Source organism: Mercenaria mercenaria, chromosome 9, assembly GCF_021730395.1.
Source record: "Mercenaria mercenaria strain notata chromosome 9, MADL_Memer_1, whole genome shotgun sequence".
Lineage (NCBI taxonomy): Eukaryota > Metazoa > Mollusca > Bivalvia > Venerida > Veneridae > Mercenaria > Mercenaria mercenaria.
Genome location: NC_069369.1, coordinates 13,350,226 through 13,362,185, shown reverse-complemented (window position 1 = coordinate 13,362,185; position 11,960 = coordinate 13,350,226). Strand labels below are relative to the sequence as shown.

At 34.2% G+C, this 11,960-nt stretch overlaps 1 protein-coding gene across 2 annotated transcripts; it reads right to left on the bottom strand.

Annotated features, from left to right (window-relative positions):
- Positions 1 to 535: 535 nt before the first annotated feature.
- On the bottom strand, positions 536 to 7,671 carry LOC123546496 (monocarboxylate transporter 4-like). 2 transcript variants are annotated; one of them, XM_045332810.2, is made up of 7 exons: positions 6,941 to 7,670; positions 6,318 to 6,444; positions 5,730 to 5,993; positions 4,992 to 5,135; positions 3,577 to 4,362; positions 3,261 to 3,311; positions 536 to 684 (listed from the first exon to the last, which is right to left on the bottom strand). In XM_045332810.2, the coding sequence occupies exons 3-7, from the start codon at positions 5,983 to 5,985 to the stop codon at positions 536 to 538; spliced, it is 1,386 nt and encodes a 461-aa protein (XP_045188745.1). In that variant the 5' UTR covers positions 5,986 to 5,993; positions 6,318 to 6,444; positions 6,941 to 7,670. The 2 variants fall into 2 exon arrangements, with proteins under 2 accessions (XP_045188745.1, XP_045188746.1); XM_045332811.2 differs by lacking the exon at positions 6,318 to 6,444 and having other exon boundaries at positions 6,941 to 7,671.
- Positions 7,672 to 11,960: the final 4,289 nt, after the last annotated feature.

The following is an 11,960-nucleotide window of genomic DNA, read 5'->3' as shown; positions in this document are numbered from 1 at the left end:
CTGGAAATTTATAGCAAACAGTTTGGTTTTAAATTAAAGGGTCTCCTGTAAAATTATTCAGCTAAAAAAAAGGAGCCAGATCTCCTAAAATGTAAATATTTTCTTGTGTAATAATCCAATGGAATAATCAGGTGTGTACAATGTTGTAAAGGTATTGAACATTTGTGCCGTCTGAAGCAGACTTTCTCGATGCAGCTAGACTGAATCTCACCTTCAAGTTCGTAACAAGAAACGTGTCATGTTGGTGTACCTACCAGTTTTTTTTATATACTTTTTGTAAACGACGTCAAATATCACGTTCGGTCTCGCGGTAAATGTCGCCCTTGATACTGTTACGACAATATTGTTTATATTTTCCTTCTATGCACATTACATAATGAGTGTAAATACAGTGATATCGGAGTATCAAATATTGTTTTAATACACTATACACTGAAGACATTAAAATGGTATTCATTTAAGAAACTATGCTTAGAAATACTCCTCCCGAGCAATTTTGGAGTAGTCCGGAAAAAGGTGTCCCTGGTCTCATAAATCAATCAGACTGTGCACAATTATCAATTTTCTTGTTAAAAGGTGATTCAACTTCTTTTTCCATATTTACAGTTAATTCATTTGCTCCAACATCAGGAGTGAAACAAGAGGCAGTTCCACTGCTTACACTTGACATCAATATGCAGAAACCTGTACAATAAAAAAGATGCAAAAATAATGTATGTTATAACAATAACAACAACAATAATAGTGTTTTTGTTTTGTTTTTTGTTAAAGTTAAAACACGTCCGTCTCTCCAAACTGTACCAATATAAGGAACTGTATTACATTATATGTAATATCTGGAAGCGTGACCAATAGGTTATTGGACCGCCGTAGATGTGTAACGTAAACCTTCTGACGACATTTTACTTTGTGTGGTCGCGATAAAATGTTTTTAACTTCGATATATTTTCTATAATTAAATGATTTAAACAAGTTTTATATATTGTTTTAGAAATATAATAAATAACTCAGTAGACAGAAATGTCGCGTCGCACGTGCTCACTAACACCCTAAGCCTATGTATATTAGCAACTTTTTAGTCGTGTTAATAACAATTAAAGGCACGCCATATCCGTCCATTAAGTCATTCTGTCTCACAACGCAACATTCTCCTTGAAATATTGTCTTATTATCCCCCGACGAAAGTCGGAGGGATATAGTTTTGGCGTTGTCCGTCCGTCCGTCCTTCCGTCCGTCTTTCCGTCCGTCCGTCCTTCCGTCTTTCCGTCCGTCCGTCCGGAGCCATATCTAGGAAATGGTTGGGAATATTTATTTAAAACTTCATACACATGTTCATCACTATGAGTTCTTGTGGCCCGTCAAGTTTCAGTCAGATTGCCCAAGTAACACCAGAGTTATGGCCCTTAGAAATTTCTAGTGTTAACTATATAGGGTACTACAAATATGGCAATTTCTGCATCATAACTTTTGATATATTTGACTTAGAACTATGAAACTTAAACAGAATTTAGATCACCATAATATGGTTGTGTACACACAATTTCATTCGGATTTATATGTAAATTAAGAGTTATTGCCCTTTAATTGTATAAAAATCCACATATTTGTACATAACAAACTTACCATTTGGCATTTGGTAGAATTTCATTAAATTTATTTCATTCTTTTCCATGAACATTTATTGTAAACATGTGAAGTTGTGTACCCACACCTGGACACCCCCTTACCTTGATCACACCCCCCCATCCCCCGACCCCCACCCCCCGCCCAAAAAAAAATCATTCCTTATTGTAAATATTTTTCAAACAAACTTCATATACATGTTCACCACTATGAGGTTATGGGGCCCATCAAGTTTCAGACAAATTGCCGAAGTAACACTAGAGTTATGGCCCTTAGAAGTTTCTTTTGATATATTTGACCTAGAACTATGAAACTTTAACAGAATTTAGAGCACTATAATGTGGTTGTGCACAGACAATTTTGTACGGATTTCTTTTGTAACTTCAGAGTTATTGCCCTTTAATTGTCTAAAAATCCACATATTTGTACATAACAAACTTTCCATTTGGCAGAATTTCATTAAATTTCTTTCATTCTTTTCTGTGAACATTTATTATAAACATATGAAGTTGCGCACCCACACCTGGTCACCCACTTGCCTTGGTCACTACCCCTCCCAACCTCTCCCCCCCCCCCCCCCGCACAAATTTTTTTTTTTTTTCATTTCTTATTTTAGATTTTTTTTCAAACCTTCCAAGTTGTACCATTCCCCCACCTCACTTCTCCACCCAGTCATGCCCACCACTGATCATGCATCCTCTGCCCCCAACTTCTAAATCTGGTATAATAACTTCACCCTTTTACCCTTTTTTTTCATTTTCAATTTTCAATCAATATTTATAATCAACATGTGAAATTTTGTTTCCTCTCCCGTTCCCCCGCACCCCCACCCCATAAAAAAATAAATATATATACATATTATATATTTCCATTCCTTTTTTTTTAATGTTCAAACCTTCAACATGTTAAGTTGTGACTGCACAAACCTTGCCCTCAGCCATGTTCAAGATACCTTACCTGTGTTCTCTTAAGGACATCTGTTCTTTTAAGTTCAAATGTACATGTTAAACAGCAACACCTGGTGCCAAACCACTCAAAGACAATATTTCGTTCCAGTTAAACTTCAAGCTCACATTTCAATTAACTGCATTTTGTTTTAAAAGCTAAGCTTATTACAGTAAGCATATCCAATTCAAAATAAATTCTTTAGTCAGGATCAAAGTATCATACATTTATTATGTACTCTTTAATTAAACATTTGTTTTCTGTTAAATTGATTTTGACTAATGAAATTATTTGCTTCTTATTAACATCCTTAACTTTTTGCCGGATATATCTTTTTGCCATTCCTCACCACAAACCCTTTCGGCGGGGGATACCAATTCATCGAATTTGCTTGTTTTATTTGAAGGTTATCTAAAATCCTTAAAGGGTTAAAAATTCAATACAAAGCAAGCCTTGAACAGACATAACTCAACATACTCAACACGACTGACAAACAAACGGACACACACAGAGAGACGGATGGAACAAAATGATGTATCTTCCAATATTTGGGACAGATATACATGTATTAAAAATGTCAATGAATCTTATGAAACAAATACATAATATGTTTATAGTGTTAAGTGGAAGTGATAGTGAATGAACTTTTTCTGTACTTTTTAATTTCTTATAATTTTTTAGAAAATTCTTACCTGCTATCAAAAATACCTGCTTGTATGTTCCCCCTGCATCAACAAGAAATCCTAGGATTATAAACAAAAAAATACAAAACAGAGTATAAAGCAAACTTTCTTATTAAGACACCAACTTTCATCTCATCAAAAAGGAAGTTTGTTTTATATGATTTTAACGTCATTTTTCACTGAAAAAGTATTAGATCTAAATCAACGCGTTTTAGAAAAGACAAGTGATGCCACTAAAGTTTTGAAATATGAAATAGTTAGCCGCGATAGATATTTACACGATATTATTCATATATGTTAGATGGAGACTGAAATATGTACATACCATAGAGGACAGGTCCAATTAAGGCCCCGACGCCACCTGAAAAATACTGTATACCAATAGCTTTAGAAACATTCGCGATCCCAACATATTTAACAGTCATACTTGTCGTTAGCACGTAACAGTTTCCATATAATAATCCAAGAAACACAATAAAGATAACATTTCCAGCAAAATACGACGATGTATAAGGATAAACAAATGTAAACACACTGAGAACTAAAATTGGTAGGCAGTATAAAACATCTTCCCTAATATTGCCACAATTAGCTATAACGCCGGTTGTCACCCTTCCGATACTCGTTAAAACGCCGGACAAAGATATCAAATTTGCGGCTTCCATCTGTGTAAAGCCATTACTTACAATGTAGTTCGGTAAATGTAAGTATAATCCATAAGTCCCAAAGCATAAAAGAAACATTCCAACGCTAAGACAAAACACTGACTTATTGGTCAGTACATCAAGGTAACTCTGGTGACCGTTACTCAAAGTATGGTTGTCTGTTGATTCAAAACATTTTCTACTACGTTGAAGTTTTGCATACCGCTCAAGCTTACTTGGAAATGAAAGCATTCCAAAGAGTATAATTTGTGCGAATATTCCAGCAATGATGATAAAAAATCCCACAGATCCGTAGTGGTCGTATATTTTCTGCATTAGTGGTGCAAACACACAAAGTCCAACGCCAATGCCGGCATTCGATAACCCTATTGCCAAATTTCTCCTTTTCCGGAAGTAGAATCCGACGACAATCATACTGGCCATTAGTCCCAAAGCGCCACCTATACCTGTAATTAAAAACAAGGAAATGAAATAACAGTCGAAAGATGGTTACAAGCTAGTTGTATTCAGTCCAAGAAGATTTGGGTATGAACTTGTTGACATTTGTGAATTGAATGATTTCAAAACTAGTTAAACTGGCTGTATGCAATACAGAAAGCTTTGGGTATGAATTTGTTGACATCTGTAAATTATGAGCTCTCCAACTTTGTTAAAATGCTGACTGTATTCAGTACAAAAACCTTGGGTATGAATCTGTTAATATTGGTATGTAAAGTACTAGTATGCAGTATAGACTTAAAGTAAAATATAAGAAACAAAAACAACGATATGCCAGTGTTTCAACACCAGTTTTTTATAAGAAACAAAAACAACGATATGCCAGTGTTTCAACAGCAATATTTTTTTATAAGAACCTAAACTGGTGTAGGTAAATTATGACAGAAAAATAAAGTTACAGATTCAGTTTATAAATATCTTGTCTTACTTCGAAGGGAAGATAGACATAAAGGACTTTTTCTGAAATTTTGTCTTACATCATTCCTACATAATGATTTAGTTTGTGAGTTAAACAACAGTTAAGTGACTCAAATATAAGGGTCAATTGTCATCCTTAAAATATATATAAAACCACTACCTGCAACCACACCGCGGGTTAGAATAACAATCCATATATTTTGTGCGAATGCTGAACCAAGACTTCCTATGACAAAACAAATACCCGAGGAAACTATAGCAACTCGACAACTGAACCGATCTAACACTACACCAGCCACTGGAGCTGAAATATACAAGTTCATCTAGCTTCTTGACAATAGAATCAGCATGATTACTTCAACATTGGTCTCCATATTTCGCTGAAGGTAACCATGAACTGACAGGTAGTGAATTGTAACATTTGCCAAACAAAAATGTCATTCTTTTTTAACTGTATAATCACATTAAATTGCTCCCTTAGAAATCAATTAAAAGGAAGATGATACTTGAAATTCCTCCTTGAAAGCTGAGCTCATAGACTATTATGGAGGCCCTGCTCCAAAACACAAATAACGATGTCTGTAAAAGTACTTGAAAAGACAAATAATTATGGCCGCCTCGACTGGTACTACGTCGTCCAACAGAGCTAGCTCAGACGCACGAACGAATTTTTCTGACATTGTAGAATTGAATTATGCATTTAATACAATTTCAACTATACATCTTTGATTATTATATATTGTATGTAAGTACAGATTTAAGATGCCTTAAACTTGAAAACACATAACGCTTGTGTAAAGTTTCAAGAATCATACGCGCTTATGTACATGTGTGCTTTAATTTCATCAAACTGAAACGAAAGATAACCCTTCAGTTTATCAGTATTATGTAAAGTTACCTGCAATGAAAATAAGTGATGTATGTAACGCCCCAACTAATGAGGTCAAAGACTCGTTAGCTTGGTATCTCTCTAAGAGGATCATATGAACAATCCCGGACGCAAACTGCGTGGCTCCCATCAAGCAAAACGTCCCAAAACTTGTAAAGAGAACAACCCAAGCCCATCCAGTGTCGAGGTCACTAAATTCGGGTTCATCATTTTTGCCTTGTGTTACCAGTCTTTCACACGGTTCTTTTCTCATCTTTTCATGCATTCCTGAAACTGAAATTATATTTGCTAAATATTCAACATAAAAATCGTTTTAAACACAAATATTTAAGATTAGAGTAAGTGTAAGAAAATATTCTTATTTACTACATACAAGTGTATATCAGTAAAATGAACGGATGGCTTTATGTTAAAGCCTCTCACTTCAGCAATATAATATTACATGCAAATTTTGTAAAATTTAACAAAAACATTAACACAACAAGACATTAAACTCGTAAAACGAATGCTCTATTAACATTCGATATTTGCTGAAAGCATTTTAACAATTAGGTTGTAAATAGTTATCTTAATTTTATTTTAGATACTGATACTTACCGAAACGGCCAACAGGTTAGTAATGCATAAGCACATTTACATCTACATCTGACAAGGCGCTTTAAGCATTTGTCTTTTCGGCACTTCTGAGAAATGTGTTCCACTGGAGAAGATCTACTTTCATACGCTAGAATTGTATATATCCTACGATGATTTACTAATTAACATTACGACTGACGAGCCATTATCCTATACAACTCAATTAATTCATACAATACATGTCGAGGGCTTAGAGCGAAACTGGTTTATCTGCTTCTGTTTCTATATACAGATAGACCAGTTTCGCTCTAAGCCCTCGATGTGTACAAAATCTTCGCTGACCTCGAAACTGACCTGAAGGTCTTCTCCGTATTTTATATTAAATAAGTAACATATTTCTGCTCTTATCAAGACAGTTTTTAACATTTTGACCACTCGGCTAATTCTATGAATATTTGTTTTCTGTAAATGGCCTAAAATAAATAATTCAGTTACCATCTGGATATAAAGTGCACTGAGCAGAGACACTTTTGCTCATGCATCAGCAAAGATATGAATAATGCACCCCATATACGTCACACATCTTGACAATTTTCCTGTATGCAAAACCAACATCTAGAAACAACTGAGAAAAGAACACTTACTTTTCAATAGATTCCTGTGTCTTACTTATGATATAATTAATGTACCAACACTGCTTAAACACGATTGTATTCTTAAATCCATGCTTGAATACGCGCGCGTAGTATGTGTAAATAATAAAGAATGTGTATAAATTATATTTATAAACTGAACACAAATCAATTTATGAATATAAAATACTCGTCATAACACTTATATATCTATATTCACTGAACCGCTTTAAAAACGCAATATTAGTCCTGTTTTAGGAAAAGAAATCTAAGGGCGTTGCATTGTATGTGACTCATACTTAACAAAGAATCATTTATAATGAAATACCTAATCACATATCTACACTCTCCAAACATGAAAGTAACAAAATGACAAAAAGTTTTAAAAATAAATGGACTTTCCACTAATAAGCTGATCGAATCAGTAAATATTTTTCATCAAAATGAATTTGCGTGTATTCTTCATTGCCCATCGACCATTAACATTTTTAAATACCAAAACAGTCAACCTAAGTGTCTAAAAGTTTTAATTATATCTTATATAGATATTTTCACCAGTGATTACGTCCGTAATCTCTCGGTAACAGAGAAATTAAATATCCTAATTAATTCGCATCCGAAAGAATCAGTAAATTAATCATGTGATCTTGTATACACAAAAAAAAATTTTAACAAGTCTCATATGTAATGTTATGATGGTCTTAATTTTAAGTTTATTGAATATGTTGCTATTGACCGAATAGAACTGTTAATCAAATATAAGTCCCTTTTCCTATTCACATGCTTGTACTGTAAATCTTACACATAAGATGGAATGCAGCCTATATATTACTAACTGTTTTATTAATATCTTCTTGGCTGCTTTGATTATATTTCTGTGAGATGTATCGCAGATGTTATCCAGACTGTTTAAGTACTGGGACTGATTGCTTCACAGGCACAACGTAAGCTGTGTTTGGTCCACAGTCAATATTTACTCCCTTTGTATCATGAAATATATCTTTTAATAAAAATAAACACCAGCTCAGAGACATTTGCTGTTTGAATGCCTTTCAACTGGTAGCATGTTGAATATAATTACAGAGTAGGAAGTTGGTTTACTAACCTTTTTGACAAATGGAGGTGCTGTTCAGTATCTTATTTAAGACTAGCCCCAGACGTTATCAATTCACAAACATACATAGCATATCCTTCAATTCTTTATCCGGCAATGCAACAGAGCTGAAATGCAAAACGTCAGTGTTAAATACCCTTCTAGATTTGAACAGTAAAAATGTGATTATATTAGTTTAGCAAACAGTTGTTCTGCGAACAGAACAGCTCCTCTCGCAGACCTGAAATAATGGTACAATCCACGTTGCTGTTCTATGTGGACGCCACCCACAGACACAAACTCTGTAAGGAAACGCGAATTAAAGTTCCCTCTTTTGTGAGACCAAAAATATAAAAATGAACAGCTATCTGAGAAGCTAGATAACAGTTCATTCGATTTGGCTTGTTACTCGTTGAACTCTGCATCTCTAAGCCTAGGTAGAATCTCTGAAATAGCAACGCTTTTAGCACCCTCTGTGATACATTTTTCTGCAGAATTAATAATTATTCTTCAAAGCCTCTCGGGTGTAACTGAAAATTGCCGCCTATGTCAATATATGCTTCGAAGTGTGAGCCCAAATACAAATCTTCCCATAATGGATGCAAACTGGGTTTGTTTTTAGCAACAAACTGTTGCTCCAACAATGCCATGCATATTGATGCCATGCATATTGCATATAAACTTTCAGCCTGTTCTCATCTAAATTCATGTAAAATCTACCATTTCTAACTGTCCAATCTCTCAAACGTCTCGTGAAAGAATGACCAAGGATAAGAACATTGATCTGATTCGACATGCTGCGTTTTATCGATTATATAGAATATATGTAATCTAACATGTGTATTAATATATTGTATATTGAAGATTCTTTATGAAACCATATAATGAGAGGTGACCAGACAGTCTGATCCAAAAATCGATCTCTTTGTTTTACTTTTCTTGGAAAGAATGAGAGGGTTAATAGAAATCTATATGCGACTAAACGATAGACATTGATTTTATAAAAGAGAATATGTATTTGTGTTCTATAATTGATTTCCACTGGGGGTATTTTTGAAATTTGATTTTCCTATCATCTTTGCCGAACTACGAGTTGTCATTTTAGCTTAATTACGAATCTAATAAATAAACATTGCCTCAGGAAAGATGTGAATATAAGAACTATTAATTATATCTGTCAAAGATTTGCATTGACAATTATATATTTAGAAATGAAAATTTGTAAAATAATTATTACTCTCCTTTGTCTTTGTTGTGCAAGAAATAAATCAGTTCGGAAGATACACACTATCTTAAAACTTGCCTTTCAATTCAAATAACTATAATGCAAATGTACAACTAGAAAGTATGTTGAAATCTACAGAAATAGTCTGTTTTAATATCAAAGGGGGGGTTATTGTAATATAATAACTTCATAACAAGTAATAAGACATTCATTTTAACAGGGATCTAACACTATATAATTATGTATTGGGTCTAACACTCAGCATTAACTTTTGAGAAAAACTCAGTTTATTTATCAGTGATCAAGCCGAGAATGGATGCCGCCATCACTGCACTCCACAGATTACAGAGCACTGATGGCATGAGCATGCGCAAAGCAGAGCAAATCCTTTCCGATTTCAATGTCACTGCAACAGAACAGCAGCAGTCTTCAGTGAAACGGGCCGAGAATCAGTTCATCGACAATCTGATTGAAAATATTGAAATTCAACTTGAAAATAGTGAAATAATTGAAAGCATGGCAATATTCAGCATGAACAACAGTGATTCAATGGCAGGAAATGGTGAAATTGAGATTTTAGCAGAACATTACAGCTACGATGTAGACCAGTGCCTTGTGGAGTGGGATCAGTTCAAAAACACTGTGGAAGATCTTGATGATGCTAACGTAGACAGTCCATCTTCAGGTATGAAAACAATCTCTAAAATGAAAGGAACTCTTGGTGATTGAGAAAATATGTGCAGCAGCAGCCGTTTTACCAGTGAGCACTACAGAAGTGGAACGTGTATTTTTAAATGTTCATAGAACTGCCTCTGATGTACGAAACCGTCTAAAAGTGGAAACTACTCATAAGTTACTTCTCATCCACAAATGTGATAAGTACTTAGACTTTGAACCTAGAAAAATAAATATATGAACCGGGGTTACTAAAAATAAAGATGATTTATGCTTACTTATGCAAACAAACATTTTTAATGACAGTCTTGTAATATGGCACATGTGCATTAAGTACAGTACTTACTTAATTTCAATGTAAATATGTACTGCGTCTCTGCTACTGGATTTCTATAAGATGATTTGCACACTGTGTGTGCTTAGATAGTTGAAATGATCATGTTGTATTTTAATATTTTACAAAGGTGTGTTCTTGATGGCTGAAATGATCATGTTGCATTTTACAAAGAGTTATTCACCTTTTAAATAAAAAGATTTTGGTCTGCATTTTTGGTCATGTTGTATTTCATAAAGGTGTGTTCTTGATGGTTGAAATGATTATGTTGTATTTTAAAAAAGAGTTATTCACCTTTATTTTTAGATAAAAAAGATTTTGGTTTGCATTTTTGATCATGTTGTATTTTACGTACAAAGGTGTGTTTTTGATGGCTGAAATGATCACGTTGTACTTTACAAAGAGTTATCCACCTTTTTTAAATAAAAAAGATTTTCCTTTGCATTTCTTTTTCCTTCATATTTTGACATTAAAAACAGTAATTTAAACAAAATTTAGGCAAGAATTTTAATTAGTTATTTCTTGGGAAAAGGTGCTAAACTCCAGTTGTGAAAAAACATCTCTAAACTGAAAGAAATTCTTGGCCACTTTTGTCCACTGATTGAGAAAATGTCTGTAATGAAATCTAAAACTGAAAGTAAAAGTTGGTTTGGCATTCTTGCTTTTGAGACTATTTCCCTTGAGAAATAACTAATAGAGATTCTGGTCTAAGAACTTCAAACAGCTCTCAGGTCTAGAGTGAACTATATTTTTTGACAGAGGCTTTCGTCAGAATCAAAGCTTTCAAGACTGACTGTCCTAACAATTTCTGTTGAACTTGTTCTTGGCAATTATAGAATGAAAGAAATAAGACTGCATAGTAAGTCTGACAAAAATCTAAATTAAAATTTAGGTTCACTTTTTCCCTGTTCAGTAAAAGCTTCTTCCTGTTCTTATGGGCTAGCTTGGACCCTGCTTCGTTCAGATATAATTGAAATCCATAATCATTGCATGTGAGAACCATTAATCGCATTGAGATTCAGAGGACACCTCAGTCAATTGCCTGTGTTAAGAAAGACAAACAAATATTTTCAATAATATGTTTTAATATAATAGATATATAAATGAAGCATTATCAGAGAGAAATACAATGAAATACAATGGTACAGTACTACTACATCATCACACAAATACACACAAAATGCCTCCAGATTGCTCTAAATGGCGCGCATGATTTTATAATTTTCAGGGGGAGTATGCCCCCGGACCCCGCTAGCCCCATGCCTTTTTTTCACTGCCCCATGCCCTTTTTCATCCTAAATACAACATTAAACAGAATATACGAAACATGTGACTGACCACATTTTTATGGGAGTGGTAGTCTAATGTTTTTAAAATGTGCCGGCCGCTATATCCAGGAGTCGTTGGGTTGAGCACCAGTGGTGTCACTGCCACACCTTCTTATCAAGAAAACACTTACTTTTGTGTCTAGATACATTAAAAACGCACAAGATAATCAACACTGTCTTTTTGCATTGCTTTCACAATGTCTGACATGCACAAAATGATATTAAAGCAAGCTTTATTTGTAACTACCACAGACGAGCGGATGGTGGTACTGTTTGACTACGAAACCAGGGATCTAGAGTTCGAGCTCCCGCTCCACCGAAGCAAAGGCAAAGAGGCATATTTCAAGTGTTGACAAACTGTAAATTGATAAACGTCT